Source organism: Galeopterus variegatus, unplaced genomic scaffold (assembly GCF_000696425.1).
Source record: "Galeopterus variegatus unplaced genomic scaffold, G_variegatus-3.0.2 Scaffold7416, whole genome shotgun sequence".
Taxonomy (NCBI): domain Eukaryota; kingdom Metazoa; phylum Chordata; class Mammalia; order Dermoptera; family Cynocephalidae; genus Galeopterus; species Galeopterus variegatus.
The window spans coordinates 30797-53772 of NW_007733527.1; the positions used below are offsets into that span (position 1 = coordinate 30797).

The 22976-nt window shown below is 37.4% G+C and overlaps 1 protein-coding gene across 1 annotated transcript in view; it reads right to left on the minus strand.

The window, feature by feature from the left end:
- The window catches only part of TAF4B (TAF4b RNA polymerase II, TATA box binding protein (TBP)-associated factor, 105kDa), a gene marked incomplete at its 3' end in the record, with an annotated part of 116173 nt that overhangs the window by 8231 nt on the left and 84966 nt on the right, over window positions 1–22976 (minus strand). Inside the window, 2 exon segments of the mRNA XM_008591935.1 lie at window positions 12920–12976; window positions 18613–18738. Coding sequence (XP_008590157.1) covers window positions 12920–12976; window positions 18613–18738 — 183 coding nt within the window.

Sequence of the window (22976 nt, forward strand, 5' to 3'; positions counted from 1 at the left end):
AACAAAAATTAATAAAATTCTTGGAGTAAATCAACACTTTTCAGTTACAACTCTTAATGTAAAAGGATTAAATTTCCCACTCAAAAGACACAGACTGACAGACTGGATTAAAAAGGAAGACCCAACTATATGCTGACTTCAAGAGCCCCGCCTCACCTATAAAGACTCACACAGACTAAGAGTGAAAGGATGGGAAAAGATTTACCATGCAAACAGAAATGAAAAACGAGCTGGAGTAGCTATTCTTGTATCTGATAAAATAGACTTTAACCTAAAAACTATAAAAAGAGATAAGGAGGGCCACTACATAATGATAAAAGCATTCATCCATCAAGAAGACATAACAATCATAAGTATATACGCACCCAATGTCGGAGCAGCCAGATTTATAAAGCAAACTCTATTAGACCTAAGAAGGAAACAGACACGAATACCGCAATAGCAGGGGACCTGAACACCCTACTCTCAATATTGGACAGATCACCTAGGCAAAGGATCAGCAGAGAAACACAAGATCTAAACAACATTCTAGACCAATTGAACTTGGCAGATATCTACAGAACATTCCATCCAACAACCTCAGAATATTCATTCTTCTCATCAGCACATGGGAGATGAGATACATCACATGTTAGGTCACAAATCAAGTCTCAACAAATACAAAAAAATTGGAATTATCCCATGTATTTTTTCAGACCACAATGGATTAAAATTAGAAATCAATAACAAACGAAATTCTGGAAACTATACAAACACATGGAAATTAAACAGCATTCAACTTAATGATATGTGGGTCCAAGAAGAAATTAAACAGGAAGACAAAAAATTTATTGAAACTAATGAAAACAATGATACATCAAACCAAAACCTGTGGGATACTGCAAAAGCAGCACTGAGGGGGAAATTTATCGCATTAAATGCTTACTTCAAAAGAATGGAAAGATGGCAAGTAAACAACCTAATACTTCACTGTAAAGAACTAGAAAAACAAGAACAATCCAAACCCAAAGTTAGCAGACAAAAAAAAGTCATTAAGATCAGAGCAGCACTTAATGAAATAGAAGCCCCAAAAATGATACAAAAGATCAATGAATCAAAAAGTTGGTTTTTGAAAAGATAAATAAAATTGACAAACCATTAGCATGGCTAACTAAAGAAGAGAGAAGAACCAAATATCAAAAATTAGAAATGAGAAAGGTGATATTACAACTGATACTTCAGAAATACAAAAAAATCATTAGTGACTACTATAAACAACTATATGCTAACAAATTTGAAAATCTGGAGGAAATGGACAAATTTCTGGACACACAAAAACTACCAAAACTGAGTCAGGAAGACGTAGAAAATCTGAACAGACCAATAACAATAAAAGAGATTGAAGCTGCTATCAGAAGGCTGCCAACAAAGAAAAGCCCAGGACCAGATGGGTTCACAGCAGAAATCTACTAAACATTCAAAGAGGAGTTGACACCAATTCTCTACAAACTGTTCCAAAAGATTGAGACAGAGGCCATTCTCCCAAACTCATTCTATGAAGCAAACATCACCCTGATACCAAAACAAGGTAAAGATACAACAGAAAAAGAAAACTACAGGGCTATATCCTTGATGAATACAGACGCAAAAATCCTCAATAAAATACTAGCTAACAGAATACAGCAACAGATACGTAAAATTATACACGATGATCAAGTGGGTTTCATCCCAGGGATGCAAGGTTGGTTCAACATATGAAAATCAATAAGTGTGATACACCATATCAATTAAATCAAACACAAGGACCATATGATCATCCCTATAGATGCTGAAAAAGCATTTGATAAAATTCAACACATATACATCTGACAAAGGATTAATATCCAAAATGTACAAGGAACTGAAACAACCTTATGACAAAAAAACAAGTAACCCAATTAAAAAATGGGCAAAAGAGCTAAATAGGCATTTCTCATAGGAAGATATATGAATGGCCGACACATGAAAAAATGCTCAACATCACTTAGCATTAGGGAAATGAAAATGAAAACTACACTGAGATACCATCTCACCCCAGTTAGGATGGCTAATATCCAAAAGACTAAATGATAAATGCTGGCAAGGTTGCACAGAAAAAGGAACTCTCACACATTGTTGGTGGGACTGCAAAATGGTGCAGCCTCTATGGAAAATGGTATGGAGGTTCCTCAAACAATTGCAGATAGATCTACCATATGACCCAGCTATCCCACTGCTGGGAATATACCCAGAGGAATGGAAATCATCAAGTCAAAGATATACCTGCACTCCAATGTTCACTGTAGCACCATTTACAGTAGCCAAGAGTTGGAACCAGCCCAAATGTCCATCATCAAATGAGTGGCTATGGAAAATGTGGTATATCTACACAATGGAATAGTACTCTGCTATAAAAAAAGAATGAAATACTGCCTGCAACAACATGGATGGACTAGAGAAAATTACATTAAGTGAAACGTCAGGCACAGAAATAGAAATATCACATGTTCTCACTTATTTGTGGGAGCTAAAAATAAATAAATAAATACACAAATAAAACTGGCGGGGGAGGGAAGAAGACATAACATTCACAACTCTTTGAAGTTTTAACACAAGCAAATAGATATGAGCTTGCTGAGACAGAGAAGGAGGGGAGAGGGAGGATTCAGTAATGGGCACAAAAATCAACCATATTGTATATTGATAAAATAAAATTAAGAAAAAAAGAAATTGGTCATTTCATCTAAGTTGCCAAACTTATGCACAGAGTTGCTCATTGTATTTCCTTATTGCTTTGACATCTGCAGGGTCTGTAGTGACAGTCTATCTTTCATTCTTGGTATTGGTGATTGGTCTTCTTTGTTTTTTCCTTTCTCAGTCTTACTAGACATTTATCAATTTTGTTGATCAAAAAACCAGCTTTTTGTTTCATTTCTTTTCTTTTTTTCCTCACAGTCATTGACTTCTACTCTTACCTTTATTATGTACCTCCTTCTGCTTGCCTTGGGTTTATACTGCTCTTCTTTTTTCCAGTTCCTTAAGCCAGAAACTTACATTATTGATTTAAGACATTTCTTCTTTTCTAATGTGAGCATTTTCCCCATCCTTTTAATCTACCTGTACCATTATATATGAATTAATTTTCTCATAGACAAATATAAAATATAGTTCATAGTTTTTTAATCCATTCTGAAAATCTTTTTTAATTGGTAAATTTAGACCATTTACACTTAATGCAATGATTGATACATTTGAATTTAGGTCTCATTTTATTATTTCTTTTGTTTGTTCCCTCTGTTTGTCACTGCTCTGTTTCCCCTTTCCTACTTCTTTTGGGTATGTCAGATATTTTTAATACTTCATTTAAACTTATCTATTGTGTTTTAAGTACATTTCTGTATATATTTAATTGTAATTTCAGGGGTGGTTCTAAAAGTTACAATTTTCTTAAATTTACTTAGAATCAATATTTAGCCACATCAAGCAGAATATAGAAACCTTACCCTTATGGATGTCCCTTTATCTACCCTTTGTTGTAATCATTTTATATATGACATATGCATACATTGAAAATCCTTGATGTTATAATTTTGTCTTCAATTAAACATGTATTAAATAATTCAAATGCCTAGACAGACATAGGGACATAGTGTTATATTCTTCTGTTAAGAAGGAGCAAATTTATCTCTATAGTTCCACACTAACAGTATGGGAAACCTAAAAATGTTTCTTTTTCATGCTTATGGAAGGGAAGATATAGGGGCAAAATGCAGACACTAAAAATACAAAAGAGAACAGGAGAACTACCTCTTATCACAAATGATCCAAAAATATGAAGCAGTGTCATCTTCAGTCTGATTTTGCTACAAACTTTTGGAAAGTAATAAGGTATAAAATGATGGGTTATCCCCAAGACCAAAAAAAGGGGGAGGGGGATAAGGAAAGAGCTGAGAGGTAAGTTAATGTCTTTCCAAGGCTTATGTGTGTTGTCACACAATAAATACATTAATAGCACTGAAAATAGCTATTGTCATTAAATAGGAATGTTTGAAAGAATCTAAAGAAATAAGAGATATACATTACCAGGTTTTGAATTCAGCATACAAAGACATAAGAATAATGTCCTGCTTAGATTTTGCAATAAAATTATACATCAAGATAACAATAAAACCCTAACACCAAACAATAGAAACTTTTTGTGTACTGACTTGGGAGAAAACTTTAAAAAATAATAAAAATTTAAATTAAATTTTAGATATGCTTTGGAAAAATTACTAACCAAACTCTACAATTCTCAATGAGGCTTATAATTAATTCTAAATTATGCTAAAAATACTAAATTTACTGAGGAAAGCAATGTAAATCCTAAAATATTTTACTATAAAACAAGCAAATATCATGAAACATTAACAGGTGAATCTTAGGGCTTCTGGTCAAGATGGCAGAATGGACAGTCCCCAGCATCACTGTCTCCCACAAATCAACCAATTCACAACTATTAAAAAGCAATGACAGTCAAGCCGGGGCTGTTAGAGCTCCAGGGAAGAGTAAGAGAGACCTACGGAGTGCATGAAGGCAGGAGAGGCCATGATGAAAGAAAGGAAGGATTGATCCCACCATTTGAAATCCCAGCCACTTCAAGACTGGCCCCAGTGAGCACACAGAGGAAGAGCTGGCAAAAGCGACAGCTATGCCCTTCTGATGAAGTTGCTTAGAGGTGGCAGGGGAAAAGACATCCCTGGTGGCCCACATAGGAGCAAAAAGCCATAACAACTGAAAAAAAAGCCACTCAGAGGCCAGTGAGTCATCACAAGGGACCTGAGCACAGCCCATCCCATGGGAAGTGTTTGGAGTGAAGGTGGTGGGAGAGCCAGGCTCACTGGGAGAGCACTTGGGCACAGCATGGACAGCTGATCTGCCCTCCAATCAGTACAGGCCCACTCTGTGTAGACTGGTAAGGAATAGAGAACTGCAGGGGGTGCAGTTTGCTGAAAAGACTCAGGTCCAAACCAGAGTTTCTACACAACCCAGGTGTACTGGATCTCACAAGACCCAGAAGTACCTACAAAGTCAATCATGAAAACCTGAGCTGCACAAAAAGCCTTCCCCAGGAATCAGCAGCAAAACAGCAATTTAGCTCAACCCCAGGGCTCAAGTACTGGTCCCCACAGGAATTTCCCCCATTTTCAAAGTAAGCAAAGGACAACAAATTCGTTCTAGTGCAGAGTTTGAGTGGTGGGAACAGCAAACAATCCAACACAGCACTGAAAGAAAAAATAAAATACCCACAGACCAGAGACATAGTTTGATACTAACTGGTAAAGATCTCACTTCACCAAAGAACACCTATAAAACCTAGAAGGAGCAGAATACCCCTGGACTCACAAGCCAGGGATGGGGGAGAGCCAAGGGCTTCAGCCATGCCCCCTGACACCCACAACCAGCCCAGCCATGACCACTGAGCTGCTGTAGGAAGTGCCCCAGGCCCCTGAACTGGGAGGATGGGTGGCCAAGGGCCTCAGCCATGCCCCCTTGACACCTGCATCCAGCCCAGTGACAACCAGTGAGCTGCCAGAGGAAACACCCCATGGTCCCCAGCCAGGGCAGTGTGGGGCTGCAGGCTTTGGCCACACCCTCCAGATATCTGCATTCAGCCCAGCAATGACCAAGCCACCACCAGAAGCCCCCTTCTCTCCCCTGCAGGAATGAGGGAGGTGCCACGGGCCTCAACCACATCCCCCCTCCTTCCTCCTTATCCCACCCTATTTCCTTCCCCCTTTCCCTCTCCCCCTCCAACCCAAATGCTCTGCAACAACATCTTAGAATGTAAAACCAGATGGAGCCAGGGACTGACCCCTCCTCCCACAACCAGGCAGGCCACCGCTGCCACGGGGCCCAACTGGGGTCCTGATGCATGAAGCCAGGGACTGACCCTTCCTCCTGCAACCAGGCAAGGAGCACACCAAAAACACCACTTCCACATGGGTGGCCCACCACATCCACAATAACCACAGCTGCTGCAAAAGCAGCTAGATGCTACAACCACCACACAAATGGCCCACCAGCCACTCAACTGCATTGACACAAGGAGATGACAGGAGAGTCACAAGCAGAGATCAAAGAAAAGAAGAGTATGTCTCTTCCCACAAAGCCTTTCTAACCAGAGTGATAGAAGCATCTGCTCTATGTTTATAGTGCGGGACCTGAACACACCTCTCTCAGAGCAGAGATCAAAGAAAAGAAGAGTATGTCTCTTCCCACAAAGCCTTTCTATCCAGAGTGATAGAAGCATCTGCTCTATGTTTATAGTGCGGGACCTGAACACACCTCTCTCAGCACTAGACAGATCATCTAGGCAACAAATCAGCAGAACAACCATTACTCTTTCAGAAGGAGAGAAGAAATCTAGGATTATCAGAGGTAAGGATGGGGGAGGGAGAGGAGGATGGGGAGAGATTGGATAATGGGCATAGAAAATAAATACGATTTGTAATAATGTATATGCTATTAATATTGACTTGATCAACATACATCAACATTGAACACCAAAAACATGTATAATCAATTATGATTCAATTAAAAAATAAAATAAAATAAAATAAAACAAAAAAACCCAGGTGAATCTTAAACCAACGGAACCAAAAAGCAAGTCCCCCAAAAATCACTACCCTTACACCTCACCTAAAATTTAAGGATACCAAAACAGAAATGCAAAATCCTTTTCAAGCCCCCAAAGACAACTATTAGGCAGGCATTCCACCACATCAAACAGTACAGAGTCGGATTTTTTTTCCTTCCCCAGTCACTATGGCAAATTCTTACTAGACATTGTCCAGAACACCTGAGATTCTTCGAAAGTGAAATATACATTCTGATGCCTTGCTGGTCAGCCCTTCTCATCCATCCCTACCTTTCAGAAAAATGGTATATTCCTCATAATCTCAATTAGACACCATCTCCCTTTAAATTAAACATAATACTTGATTTATGAATTGTTTAAAATATAATGTGCTATCGTTATTCTATATTACAAAACTTTTTTTTTTTAAGTTCTCACCCTTACGCTCTTTTTCCACCTCCCTTTCCAATACGCTGGAAGAGGAAAAAAAACCCTAACATATCCATGATCAATCTCAAACCTAAGTCTAACAGCCTGATGGCATCTATCTTAAGTGTTCCTATAGCTACGGTTTTTAAGCTACTGACTTTTTCTTTTATGCTTCACCTTTCCTTAAATTCCAACAGCCTTGTATCATAAGCAGAGCAGGTTTTGTTACACTTATTTTAAATACAAAGAAACTGAGGTAAGTTCAAAGAGGTAAAGTAACTTCCCAAAAGTGAGATGTAGACAAATGGCAGGCTGAATCTAGAAGCTAACACTACTGATTTCTACTTCAATGCTATTTCTTTTATAATGTGTCTCTCAAGACACACAGATCCTACACTTCAAAATTAAGGATGCATGCAATCTTCTGATGAATCTCTAAATAAAATGTCATCTTCTCAATGTAAGGTATACCAGTAAAGAAATACCTCCAATAAAGGTCTCTTGTGAAAAAGCCCACGAAAAAACCTAGTGTGGCTTTTCTTTTGCCAACAGAGAACTTATTGAATGTAATCAGGCAGTAATTAAACTATGCCAGTTCTAGATACCAAATCTCAGATCCACAATCACAAGATTTTGTTTAACTTTCATTGACCATTTAGTTAGTGGGAAAATAAAAGTAATAACATTTTAAAGACCCCCTTGTTTCTCCTCCTAGACCAACTGTTCTAAGTGTGATCTGCAGAGCAGCAGCAATAGCAGCAGCATATGGGAACTCGTTGGAAATGCCTATTTTCAGGCCCCACTTCAGACCTATGATATCATACACTCTGGGTGTGGGGCCCAGCGATCTGTATTTTAAACAAGCCCTCCAGTTATTTTTCATGCATGCAAAAGTTTGAGAACTGCCCTAGACTATCAATGCTTTGAAACCTTTGAATCTCTGTTTCTCTCTATACTACATTAATTTGATTGCTAGAATGTACATTTTTTGTGTGTGTGTTTTGTTTTGGTGGCTGGCTAGTTCTAGAATGTACTTTTAATGACAAATTTCATTTTGCTCAATCCAGTGTTCTATGCATTATTGGCCCATGCAGAACTAGCATAAAGTTTAAATACAAATTGCTGTAATTTAATAGTCAGCCTTAATTATCATGTTTTACTGACTACATATCTCTTTAAATTTCATTTTTTTAAAAATCTTTCCCTTCACATACCTAAATAATATATTTTCTAATCAGTAATGAGCCTTGTGATTCAGTATTTTATTTCTTATAATTCTTTATAGAGTGGCACTTAAAGTTTTTATAACCTACATTTTCTATAAACAAAAATCCAATCAAAAGACAAAATTATAAAATCTTTCCCTTCACATACCTAAATAATATATTTTCTAATCAGTAATGAGCCTTGTGATTCAGTATTTTATTTCTTATAATTCTTTATAGAGTGACACTTAAAGTTTTTATAACCTACATTTTCTATAAACAAAAATCCAATCAAAAGACAAAATTATGTATAACAAATTTAGTTTAAAGATCTTAAGTGGCTTTTATTTGTGATTCTAGAATTGGGCAACGCCTCATTCTATAAAATAAAATGAGTGTTCTGATGAACTGGGCAGAGAAGGTTGGCTTTATAGATAGAAAAGGACCGAGGAAAGCAGAAACAGAGAATAAAAAGCTGACTGGTTGTGTCCAAGTTATTTCCTTTTAAAGGTTAAAGCAAAGGGGACTTCCTTATCATGCTGGTTAAAACTGACCTGTTTGGGGATATGGCTATTCTCTTTCTCTCATTCTCATTCTCATTCTCTCACACTCTCTCTTTCTTTCTGTGTGCACATGCGTGTGATTTCCTGGAAGTTCAGATAAAACAACTTAGTTTTGGTTTGGTGGTGTGGAATGTCAGCATGAGTAACTCTATATTGGTTTGGTATGTTGGGACTAGTGCAGGAGCTCAGTCCAAACCAATGGCCTCCTATAAATTTTATTTAACAGTCCTAAATACTTCAGGGTACATATGTTCTAATCTGTTATGCATTTTAATCATTTAATACTTATTCTTTTGCCCAGTTCCTATAGGCTGCACAGGGAAGCCAATGTGCCATCAGGTATGTCTTGCATTCCTTTTTCTCCACTCTATTGTCTGATAACAAACAAAGTGGGAATGCTAGGATTTGTTAAAAAGAAAGTAAATGAAGGGCCGGCCCGGTGGTGCAGTGCTACAGTGCGCTGCTTGCGAGCGTGGTGGCGCTCCCGCCGAGGGTTCGGATCCCACATACAGACCGGTTCCCGCTCACTGGCTGAGCGAGGTGCGGGCGCAACACCGAGGGTTGCGATCCCGTTGCCGGTCCTGGTCCGGTACGGGCGCGACACTGAGGGTTGCGATCCGTTGCCGGACACGAAAAAAGAGACAAAAAAAAAAAAAAAAAGAAAGTAAATGAATTTGTCTCACTCTGCACAGATACACAAACTCACATTTCCCAATGAAAAAGAAGAAATTCAAAATAAAATAAGGATCAAAAATATATAACAAATGCTTAAAGAATCAGGATGTTTGAACTACAAGGTCAAATGGCTAACTGAAGAATTCTGGATGATTTGGTAAGAAAGGGAAATACTAAGGGCTAGATATTAATCTAGGACACACACACACAAACACATTTTGAACAAGTCTGCAGATGCATTAAGCAAAGATGTGCCTGCTTGTTTGAAGTTAGAATTTGACAATTAGTAATCTATTAAAAACCTTTCACAAACAAATGGTGAAACAGAAAAATGTCAGAACTTACATTTTAGGAAAAGAATCTAGGAAAATCCAAAAGTTCAGAATTTGAAAGTGCTGGTATTGAAAATATGCCTATAATGATTTTTTATGCAAAAACACAAAAAAAGAAAAAAGACAGCCTCTAAGTTTAAATTAAAATGTTTGAATTATAGGGCTATGCACAGACATTTCAGCCAGACAACAGTAATGTTTTCAAATAGATAGATAACCCCTCAGGTCAATAAGAACAGTATGCAGCAAGAACTACTTCAACGATTTAGGTGAGGCTGGAGGCAAACCCAAAGGCAGCCTTTTTTTTTTTTTTTTTCTGTGCCAAATGAGAATGACAAAATTGGAAGAAGTCAATAAGGAAGAATGAAAAGAAATTATTAAATACCTTTATAAAAACCTGCCCAATTTAACACAATTTTTCCTTACACCCAGAATGCAAAGAAGAAATGAATAGCCTCTAAAACTGTATTAGAGAAAGAAAAACCACAGGAGAAATGATCAAGATCAAAATTCTAGTCCTTAACAGCTGAAAGCAAAACTGGATTATAAGATTATGTAAGAAACGGATTCAAGTTGTGATTTAATATTTATATGACAAATACCACTACTAAAATATTTCCCAGTGTAAATAAAGCTTACAACTCCTCTAAACAGTTCTTCAGAGTCCTGCACTCATAAGATACTGTCATTAATCTATTTCCTGTGACCAGCTTGATAGGTAGGTGGTTACCTGGAAAGGGAAAGGAAAGCAGTTCCAAATCAAGCATCGATAAAGAATCTGTACTAATTTTCACAATTGAACAAAGAATACTTCCCAGATAGCCAAATACCAAAAAATCACAAACCAAAGCATTATAGTTTATACCAGTGTGACAGCGATTAGTACATCCCAAATGCTAACCTTATAAATTACCATACAAGAGAACAATTCAACTCTCTATTAAGATAGGGTCAATATTAATGAAATCAAACTAAATATGGTATCTCTGTGTGCTTGATTCTGAACTACAGCCCCTTAGAACATTAAAGTTATTAAGAACTCTAGGGGGCAAGAGGATGACAAAAATGACAATATTTAACTTTCACCAAGCATTTGCAATACAGAACGGCTTTGTTCTTGGAACTAGACCAATGTATTTGACTTTTTTGAACAAGGAGGATTTATAATAGGAAGCAACTAGAAAATTTTCAAAATATTTTGTAAAGAAATTATATTGAGTTCTTTTAATTTTGCTTGAAAAAAGAAATAGAGGTACAAGGAAGAGAAAAAAACAGGTTTGCTACCACCTGTTCTCATTAGGGCAGACTTTATTTTTGCACATTTCTTCTCACAATTTCCTCTGAAAAGTATCCACCTATTTATCCCTCAGGGAATAATTAAACACAATACTAAAAGAAAAATCAAACAAACAAACAAAACCATTCTATACAAAGCTGAAGAAAAAAGTAATCTAATATACAGATGTTTATGAAGGTTTATGAAGAAGGAACAGACAGGGGAAGATCCTTAAGGCTAAAAGGGTAGGCTTTCTATATTTTCCAAAAAGCAGGTGCAATTAGAAAGCGAGATAAGCATCTAATCAGTCCTTAATCAAAACAGAGAGGGAAACCCATGATTCTGAGCAACAATAGATTGTTCATCCCCAAATAATCTATCATGAAGCCAGGTTTGCTAGGTACAGTTCTCATATTAATATATTTAGATATATTTTCCACTGGAAAGAAAAAATATGAGAAATATTTTGTTTTTTAAAATTAAATGTTTTTTGTTTCAAGCCATTTTAATGTTCTCCCTTTCTAGTGTTCCTTGTCCCAGTCCTGAAATCCCTCTACCCAGAGCTCATGTATTTTCCTCCCTCTGTTAATGAAAACACACCACATTGATTGTGAGAATCTTACTAGATTTCCATTTGTTTTGCCTCAGCTCCTACATTAATCCAAACAATAAGGGCCTTTAAAACATTCATAAATAACCTGCTGCTGCTGGCACCTAGGAGCCAAGTGCAGCAGTGTTAAGCAACAACAAATTTCATAGTTCAAGAGGCACAGTTAAGGAAAAAGGTTGTTCAGGAAATCACTCTTATTTAGAACAAAGATCCTTAAAAATTGCATGAAATCAGTCAAGTAACTATAGAAACCAATTTCTTCAGCTCCATATCACACGTCTCACACCTCAATTGTCTTTATTATCGTCTGCTGTCAGATCCTTAATCAGAAATGTGAACAGGCTTGATGATTTATTCAAGAGGGAAAAGAATCTGTAGGTCAAGTGAAAAAATTCACACACACACGTACACAACACCACATCTTCAACCTTAGGTACTTTCATTTCATTCTGTTCTCAGCAGCTCTGGGGGCAACTCCAGTGAGATACAATATTAAGGCTCAATTAAAATAAGCTCCAATTAGTGGAGCTTTTTTCTCTGGGGCTAAAAAAGTCAGGAAATGGATATTGGGAAATGTAAAAAGTCAGCTACTGAGAGGAGGCTGCAGACATAAATGAACTTATTTGTTGATTTCTACAGTTGCTATGCAGAGGCCTCTGGGAGTAAAAGCTTAACCAGTCTAAGCTATAAACTAAAACCCCTGCAGCTAAACATGAACTGTGTGAAACAAGGGCTCCATTCCAGAACAGAAAACTGCTGGGCCCAGAAAATTAAAAGCCAGAGGCGTTTTCCATTTAAAACTAAATCCCAGTACCGCCTCCCAGCCAAAGAATTATAAGCAGTATCAGATTTACAAAACGAACAATTACCCTGGAAAAATGTAGCGTATTGTACAGTCCCAGATGCTAAATCTCAAAAGTTTCTTTTTTTTTGTTTAAATCCCACATTATATTCCTCCAAGTACACTACTGCTATAGTTTACAAAAGGCCATTTCTAGACAGGCCTAAGCCTTGAAAATAAATTTTAAAAAGAGAGCACAGAACTCATTGACCTCATTTGAAGTACTGCCCTTGCCTTTAGCAGTTCCTGTCCTTCCCCAAGGCTTCTGCAAATGGTATGCAACAGCAAAATAAACCCTGACCTAATTGCCAGGAGAGAGCTGCCAACCTTCCCTCAAACACAAAGACAAGCATGGTAACTTGAAAGTCCTACCTCTTTGGCTTTCTGCTTTAATCTCAGCTGTTCTGGATCTTCTTTATTGGAACGACTCTATCAAAGGAAAAGAAAATTTTAATAGAAATTACTAGCATCCAAACACCATAGTTGCTGTTAAATATTTAATAAATGACAATTTTCTCTTGTGATTGAAAATCTTAGCTCCAGGGGAAGATGCCTCAATCCAGTTTAGCTGCACTACCACCCTAACTCCCCCCTCATCATCTGGGCCGGCTGCTGCAGTTCTAGCCTGAAGGAAGCTTATACTGAAAATGATGCTAACAATGTCAGTCAGGTCCAGTTGAGGCATGATGTTCCTGTTGGAACTAATCCAATATTTACTGGTCATCTATAATACAGATTCTACTCTGTGTGACACTGTTCCAGGCCTTGGAGATAAAGAGATGAAATAACTGGACAAAGTCCCTGCTCTCAAGTAAATTACATTTTAAGGAGAGAAAAATAATAAAAACAATTTTATAAAAATTAAACATATTTATGATATGTAAAACATTTATGATGGGTAAAAACACAAAACAAATTGTTGATACTGGTAAGTGCTATAAATAAAATAAAATGTGATAAAAATGCTATAAATAAAATAAAATAATGTGAAGAAGAATGCTATAAATAAAATAAAATAGTGATGAAGAGGAAGAGAAAGAAGTGTGGTGGGTACCTCTCTAGCTAGGATGGTAGGGAAGGCATCTCTGAGGACTGACATTTGAGAAGAGATCTGAATGACAAGAAGGAAGCAGCCATGCAAAAATCTGGGGGAACAACATTCCAAGCAGAAAGCACAGTAATTGTCAAAACCTTAAAATGGGAACAAGCTTGGACCTACCTGAGGAAAGAAAGAAGGTCCATGTAGGTAAGGCATAGAGAAATGTTGAAGGAGAGAAAGGTTTGGGAAGTTGGGGGATTGCTTACAGTTATCAAACAAGCCACCGAAGGGTTTGCAACACAGAAGTAAGATGCCATTGATGTGACACGTTTGAAAAGTGGCTCTGGCAGCTACATAGAGAGTGCACTATAGGGATGCACAGGGCACACAGAATAATTAGACTGTCCTAAAACAACTGTCATAAATAAGAGACTGATTGAGAAAAAGATAAGGACAGCTTGGGCTAGCATCATAGCAAAGAAGATGATAAATGTTTAGATTAGAAACATTCTGCAGGTAAGACCAACAAGATTTGTTGACAGACTGGATATAGGGTATGAAATAAAGAGATGAATACAGTCTGACTCCTAGGATTCTAGCCTAAGCAACTAGGAGGACGGAAATGCCAACTTTCTGAGAGCAAAGATCTAAGTAAGAGCAGATTTAGGGGAAAGGAACTCAAGGTTTAGTTTTCAATGCCTAAGTAGAAGTCTAATATCCTAAGGTGGGCACACGCTTGGCATACTCCAGAAACAGAAAGATCAATGTGACTGGAGCAGAGTGACTAAAGGGAGTGATATGAGGCAAGCTCAGAGATGGGGGTAGATACCAGATAATGCAAGGCCTTTTAAAATTTGCTAAGAAGTCTGGATTCTATTTTAAGAGCAACAGGAAGCCATTGAAAGCTAATAAGCAATGGAGACACACATGGTAATAAAAACATTATTCTGACCAGAATATGGAGAATAGATTGTAGAAGGAAAAGGAGATCAGTTAGAAGATATTAGAGAAGTCCAGTAAAAAATGCTATAGACTAGGGCCGGCCCGGTGGCGCACTCGGTAGAGTGCGGTGCTTGGGAGCACAGCGGCGCTCCCGCAGAGGGTTCAGATCCCATATAGAGACCTGTCCGCTCACTGGTTGAGCGCGGTGCGGGCGCGACACCGAGGGTTGCGATCCCAGTGCCGGTCGCGGTATGGGCGCGACACTGAGGGTTGCAATCCCATTACCGGTCACGAAAAAAGACAAAAAAGGAAAAAAAAAAATGCTATAGACTAAAGTGGTGACAATGGTGATGAAGAGAAGATGAATACATTCTGGGAACAGAATAGAAAGTGAACTGGATATGGGGAGAGGAGAGACAGAGGAGTTAAAAATGATTCCTAAGTTTTCTGGCTTAAACATCTGGGCAAAAGATGGTGTCATTTACTGAGACGGAAAAACCTGCAAAAGGTATTTAGAGGGGAAAGGACTATCAGGAGTCCTTTTCGGTATAATAAATTTGAAATACCTATTAGCCAGTAAAGGGATGTCAAGTAGGCAGTTACCAGTATGAGTCCAGAGTTTCAGAATGTAGGCTGAATTGGAAATACAAACTTAAGAGGGAATGAAGACAGAAAAAAAGTCCTAGGACTTAAACCTGGGACACTCCAACATTAAGAAGTCCGGTAAAGAAGCAAAAGCCAAAAGAGATTGTGAGCAAGCGTAATACATTATATTCAGTAATAACTAAGACAGTATTTAATACTTCATGACCTTGTTTACAGCACATCAATTGGAAATAAAATACCAATAAACCACTTCATTACAATGGCTGTGTGCTTGCACATAAACACTTAAGGGTTCAAGGAAGAGCATCTGCCTATCCCACCTCCCCACTCTTCCCAGTACAGAGGGTGTAAGCCTAGGGGCTGAAACTGTGGGACAGTTGGAAGCTGCACAGTGACAAGACTGTGGTGCCCCACATCCTTATGGGGGTTAGGGCACATGCTGGTACAGACCAGTGGCCAAGAGGACAGGGTGGTGAGGGGTAGGTGTAAGCCTAGGGGCTGAAACTGTGGGACAGTTGGAAGCTGCACAGTGACAAGACTGTGGTGCCCCACATCCTATGGGGGTTAGGGCACATGCTGGTACAGACCAGTGGCCAAGAGGACAGGGTGGTGAGGGGTTGGGGAGCCTCACCAAAGCATTCCAGTGGGCATGGTGGCCAATTACATGTACAATGAAATAGGGGTGAGGAAATAGTAGTAGCAAACAGAGGAGTCAGCCAGCATGGATGGTTAAGAGATTAGTTACATAAGTAAACTGATTAAGGATATAAGTTAAGTATATCAAGGATAACAGGAGCCAAGTTTCTGACTACTGGAGAAAGTTTTTACAAAAATGGAAAGGTTAGGGTAGAAAAAAACCATCAGGCCCTGGATTGGAGTTGAAGGTATCTATATGAACTCGTGGGTTTATAATATATCCACACAGACACAGAAATAGTTACAGACCTATGTATGTGTGTATATACACATATATGTACATATACACATACCAAACATATATTTCCTAGATCTGTCCATTGAGAGGGTCTGCATATAATGATACCCTGTTAGCAATGAGCAAGCTGTATGCTCTAATCTTGGTTTGTGAACATCATTCTCAACTAAAAAGAAACAGGGTTACTTGGAGAAATGACTGATTCCAGGGCTAGGGCAAGAAAAGTAAAAGCTGGTTTGGAATATCTTGTGCCAAAAAGTAAGAACATGCTCAGTGAGTGACGGAGACATGACTATAGGACAGAAGTGCCAGCTGGAAGGGTCTCCCACTCAGGAGCAATTAGAGCATCAAAACAAATAAAGGCAGTAATGGATTACAACCTTTTGAATCAAACAGAAATTCAGGAGTCCATACTGATATGAGTAAGAGAAAGGAAAGCTCTTCCGCATAGTAGACTGCTAATAAATGTAGGAGAGTTGATGGGAATAAAGAATCACCATTTGGCAACCATCAGAGAGGTGGCTGATTCATGCAGACATCATAATGGATGCTAAGGTTGATACATGGAGGTGTGATAAGAAATGGGATGCCAGCATCATCTTAGAATACCTTCCTATGAAAAACTAATTGATTACAAGGGAGAAAATGACAAATTTAAAATGGAGGGAACTGCTAGGCACCCACATGACCAGGTGATCAAGGTTTCCTTTTTCTAAAAAGATAACTGGAAAGAGATCTTAAACCTTGACTTGGTGTTGTCAGCACCACGCTCTCTGAAGTGAGCTAATGGCCGTCCCTATATAGGGTCTGAACCTGTGGCCTTGGTGTTATCAGCACAATGCTCTCCCAAGTGAGCCACCAGCTGGCCCCCAAGATTTCCTTTTGATATGAGAAGAATGTAGCATCATTTCTGTGTATTCCTGCCAAGAATGCATGACTTAAGTCAAGTCATAAGGAAATATCAGATGAACCCAGGTTATGGGTCATCCTACAGAAGGCCTATACTCTTGAAAACTGTTAAGGACATGAAAGAAAAAGAAAGACTGAGAAATTCTGACTGAAAGAATCTGAAAAGGGATGACAACTAAATGAAACACATATTCCTGAACGATAAAATGGACCATGAAGAAAAAAGAGACACGGTTGAGACAGCTGGTGAAATTTGAATGGGATGGGAGGCTGGCTGGTTAGCTCAGGTGATTAGAGCACTACCTTATAACACCAAGTCACAGGTTCGGATCCCTGTACCAGCCAGCCAACAACAACAACAAAAAAAAAAAAAAAAAGAAAGAAAGAAATTTGGATGGGGTCTGTACGTTTGATGGTAGTGTTATATTGTTGACTTTCTGACTTGGTGGGTTATACTGGAGAATGTCCTTGTCTTCACAAATATATACTAGAATGTTTAGGGGTGGTGTGACACTATGTCTAAAGACTACAGTACAGAAAAACTAAGGGTTCAGAAAAAAACTAGTGCTGCTAGTTACACAATTTTGTAAATACACTAAAAACAAAGGAAGGAAGGAAGGAAGGAAGGAAAACATGGGAGGTTTTATGTGTAGAAAGGGTAGGGAAGATGGTGGAGATGGAGCAGATGCAGCAATGTTAAAAGGGGGTAATCTGGCAAAAGGGGCTGAGAATTCTTTGTGCAGCTCTGGCAACTTTTCTATATGTATGAAATCATTTCAAAATAAATTTGTTTTTAAAAAAGCAATTGGTATGTGACTAGGAACAAATACTCTAAAAGGGGAGGCTGCCAAGAACACTAGAAATTAAAACTAAAGTGCTTAAAACAAAAATTAAGACTCAACTGCTCAGCCTTTAAGACTTCTTGCAAGGGTCCTAAGCCTAGGAAGAAGGGTGGAGCTACAAAATGCAAACTACAATGAAGTTAGCTTTTACCCCATCTGGCGCTATTAGTCCAGGAATATGTTTAAATAAGGGAGAAAGGAAACAAATAAATAGCCTCACTTCTTTCTTCTACTCTCTAACCCATTTCCACCCATCCTATATTTTGTTCCATATAATCCAAATCACTTCTAATTTAACCCATAACTTTCCTATTTTCCAAATTTTCCTCTCTTAACTTCAACCTGACACATATCAAATCACATCTCTAAAAGGATCCTAGAAATTTTACTAAACATTTTTGCCTGGAGGTGGGGGGAGATATGATGCCAGGCAAACAGGAAATGAGAATAAGGAGACAAAAAATTATGATTCATTGAACTAAATTAACTGAAAGCCACTGTACTACGCTATCCTGGCTGTGAAACATTCTATTAGTAATTTTATTTTAAGAAATCCTCTAGAGAAATATAAAGGCCTAATAAAACCAAGACAGTCAACCAATGATAAAGCCCATTCTGACCACATTGCCAGGCCATGCCCACTCATAAATCACACAGGTCCTAGGGCCGGCCGGTGGCTCACTTGGGAGAGTGCAGTGCTGATAACACCAAGCCAAGGGTTAAGATCCCCTTACCAGTCACCTTAAAAAAATAATAATAATAATAAAAATAAATAAATCACACAGGTCCTTACCTTGGCTGCCTTAAGTAACATTTCTCTTTCTTCTAAATCCTTTCTCTGTTTTTCTAATTGATCCAGCTTTTCAAGAAACTTGAGCTGTGACCTGGTATCACTGGACAGGATGTAATTTTCACTTGCCTGGGGAATAAAAAAAAGTCTTATGATGATCCTGGGCAACATATTCTACCTTAGGTACTGCCTTAAATCAGCTAAAGACAGTAACACCAACATAACTAGGGAGGTAAGGGCCATCCCAGCAGCTCACTTGGGAGAGTACGGTATTGATAACACCAAGGCCTCTGGTTCGGATCCCTATATAGGGATGGCTGGTTGGCTCACTTTGGAGAGCATGGTGCTGACACCAGCAAGTCAAGGCTTAAGATCCCCTTACCGGTCATCTTTTAAAAAAAAAAATTTTTTTTTCAGGAGGTAGTATTTTTCTTCTGTTGAACTTATCCAAAAGAAAGACAGAAAGAAAGACGAAAGAAAGACAGAAAGACAGAAAGACAGAAAGACAGAAAGAAAGAAAGAAAGAAAGAAAGAAAGAAAGAAAGAAAGAAAGAAAGAAAAAAAAAAAAGAAGCTTTAATCATCCTTAAAATTTGACAGACGATCAAGCATTTATGTTTCAAAGAGGCTTCCTTGTAAACCTCATGGGGCAGGGAGCGGGGTGGTGATTAAACCAACTAGATCCTAACAACAGGAACTAAAAAGCAAGTGAATGTACCGTCTACTGATAACCTAAATCTTTTTAGTTAAACTTTTGTTTATCTCAGCAGACCTTAATATGAATATGTATTTAAACCTTAAGCCTGTGAAAGATAAAAAGCAAGAAACAGTCACCTCACTGAAAAATATACCAAAGCTGCAATTTTTCACCTGGGTTACCATGGTTGGACTGGTTTAACCATCACAAATAAATACAACTTCTATCAAAATACAATGTAAGACAAGATGGCAAACAGTAAGATCCTGAAACCCTGTTTTGACAGTTCCTTTAAAGTACTAATTTGGACAGAAACTGTAGTAGTCAAAGAAATTAAGTACATAATTTATAAATGACATCACAGAGAAGAATAACTATTTGTCTTAATTATTCCATAAAATGATCATTCCATAAAATAATAAAATTCAGATTGTTCTGTTTATTCTGATAATCTAGAGTATAAAACTGTACTTTCCAATCTAAATATTTTCTAATTTTCTTCACTTTTATGACTGTCTATTTCTCCTCTATAATATATATATGAGTTTGTGTATGCTGGGGAGAGGAGGAGAATGAAGGGGAGCAGGTGGATCTTCGCTTTCCAATCTAAATATTTTCTAATTTTCTTCACTTTTATGACTGTCTATTTCTCCTCTATAATATATATGAGTTTGTGTATGCTGGGGAGAGGAGGAGAATGAAGGGGAGCAGGTGGATCTTCCCAGTCAATATTTAAGACATCCTGTCATCTAGTCATCTCAGTAATTCAGACATCTGAGGAAAACTATATAGTACAAAAATGGAATGTTTTCAAATATCTAGTTCAACAGTCAATGCCTGGCCTGGAAATCACAGCTAAAGAAAGCACTACTACTCCCATCTTTGTTTTATCCCCATGCTTACAGCTGATTCAATTAACTGGGACTGAGAGATTTCATATGCCCAAGATTCTTTTTAAATTAAATTTTTATTGTTGGTATTTAACTAGATCAAAAGAGTATTACATAGTTTAAGAGCAAGGACATATTAGTGCTTATTTTGCTTCATGTTTAATACAAAAAGAATTCCCAAATGTTTTTTAAGTTAAATAATACAAGATAGAATATGGAATACATTACAGGCCAGCCATAGAGGTTAAACATAAAAACCAGTGGTTTCTTAAATACTTCATCTTTACCATTTTTTTGTGTTCAGACACTCTGAAGATAGTTTACTGACAGGATTTAATTTAAAAGGGACAACAAATACTAAATTTAAAAGAGCACAGACTTTCTAAATTTTAAGCCAATCACATTCTCAAGCTAAGATTCCTTTCTCTCCCCCAATTCAGACACAACTGCTTCTGACATAATTGCCCTCCTTCTCTTTTACAGATACAACTAAACAAATGAGTGCCCCCCACCCCCACCCCACCTTATTCCTGAGTCCCTAACCTTATTTAAATAAGAGTAACAATCTTACCATGTTACTTCCTGTCTACCCAGCTGGCCTAACTAACTGAAGTCTTCACGCAGCAATAGAGTAGGGCCTTACAATGTTAGGACTACTACATATTAAACGGTTTAGCAATGAAAATATAACAACCCAAACTAAATGGTATAAACATGAATAAGTGAATTACATCTAAAGGGACCACTACAGCACCATTCATCTAGAAAACACTGCAGCTTCTCCATGACCACAGGCATGCAGAAGACTATACTATATCCTCACTGGGAAAACACCTGGCAGCAAGATCAAAAGCTTTGTATCACATATTGCTTTCTATTTCTTTATTTAAATCTCAGTTTATGGCCTGTGATTAATTAGAGAATTATACTGGACCAGCTGAAAGATTATCAAAAGTAAATGGATGTCCAGAGTGGAAAGAGATAGTGGGATTTTGCTTTTAATAATAGTAGCTAGGTTTTGTAAAATTCATGGAGTAGAATTTCCTAAATTGTACAAATAAAAAAAATCCCATAGGTGAACTGAAATACAAGGACAGGGCTAAATCTGTGACACCAAGATTATTGCAATCAAAGTCTACAAAATAAAGGTGATTCTAAACTAGATCCAAATATAACTAAATGATTACTATTACTGTTTAAAGGATGATAATCCTTTCTGCCTTTCTATATATGCAAATTCAGACAGTGGCATTAACTGTAATAGGAATGAGTGTGGGGAAAGGCAGCCATGAGAAAATGAGAATAGGCAGTGTATAAGACAGAAGGTTAAGAAGGTGTCACCTTTAATCTAAGTTACTGAGGTCTTCCAGGTATGGTAGATACTATCCACTTTGCCTAGGGCAACTAAATCCTTGGAACATATGCTATCGATATACAACAGAAGAATTCCTTCTGAAGACTGTACACAATAGAGCTGTGAATGGCACTCAGTAAACATTACTAGGGAAAAATTCTATTCTATTCTAAATTGTACATATTACATTTTGTATAGAAATAGTCCACTACAAATAAAAATGTACTCATGTATCTCTAAAACAACAAAAATAGAAAATTACATCTCACCCTGTTTGACACTGTTAACAATTTATGATATTTATTTCAATGAATTCAGATTGTGGGTCTCTGTTAATGCCTTTTTTACAAGACATACCCATACTATTTTTATCCATTACCAATCATGCTTATTTTGCACTAACTCATGTTCTGTGTTACAGTGGGAGTGGGGAGAATCCAGGTTTGAAAATTTATATGACACTTTAGAAAGTTACAGTAAAAAAAAAAAGATTAATTTTTCAGGGTCACAAAATTGAAGGTAAGCTGATATCAATTCAAACTAGCTTGTTACAGATCTAGGATGTTAATTGTTAATCCCCATGGTAACCACTAAGAAAATGTATAAAAAATATACACAAAAAGAAATCAGAAGGGAATCAAAATGGTACAAGACAAAAAAAGAATCAATTAAACACAAAAGAAGTCAGTAATAAAGGAAATGACGAACAAAAAATCTAAAAGGCATACAAAGAACAAACAGAAAAATGGCAGGAGTTAAGTCCTTTCTTATCAGTAATTACTTTCCATGTAAATGGATTAAACTCCTCAACCATCAAAAAGTAAAGACTGGCAGAATAGATTAAAATTTAAAAAAAAAACATGACCCCACTATATGTTCCAAGAGATTCACCTTAGATGAAAACACACAAATAGTTTGAAAGTAAAAGGATCATGCAAATAATAACCAAAGAAAGCATGGGTGGTTATACTAGTATCAGACTAGATAGACTTTAAGTCAAAAACTGTTAAAAGAGACAAACAAGGACATTACATATTGACATTTCATCAAGAAATACACACCAAACAACAGAATTCTCAAATATGAAGCAAACACTGACAGAAATTTTTAAAAAATAGTTCTACAATAGTTGAAGACTTTAATACCTCACTTTCGATAATTGGTAAAATACAGTATCTAGATAAATGATCAATAAGGAAATAGAGGGCATAACACTATAAATCAACTAGATCCAACAGACATATATGAACACAACACCTAAAAACAGCAGAATATACATTGTTCTCAAGTGTGCATGGAACATAATCCAGGACAGACCATATGTTAGATCACAAAACAAGTCTCAATAAATTTAAAATGATTGAGTCATGCAAAGTATCTTCTCTAACCACAACGGAAAGAAGCTAGAAATCAACAACAGGAGGAAA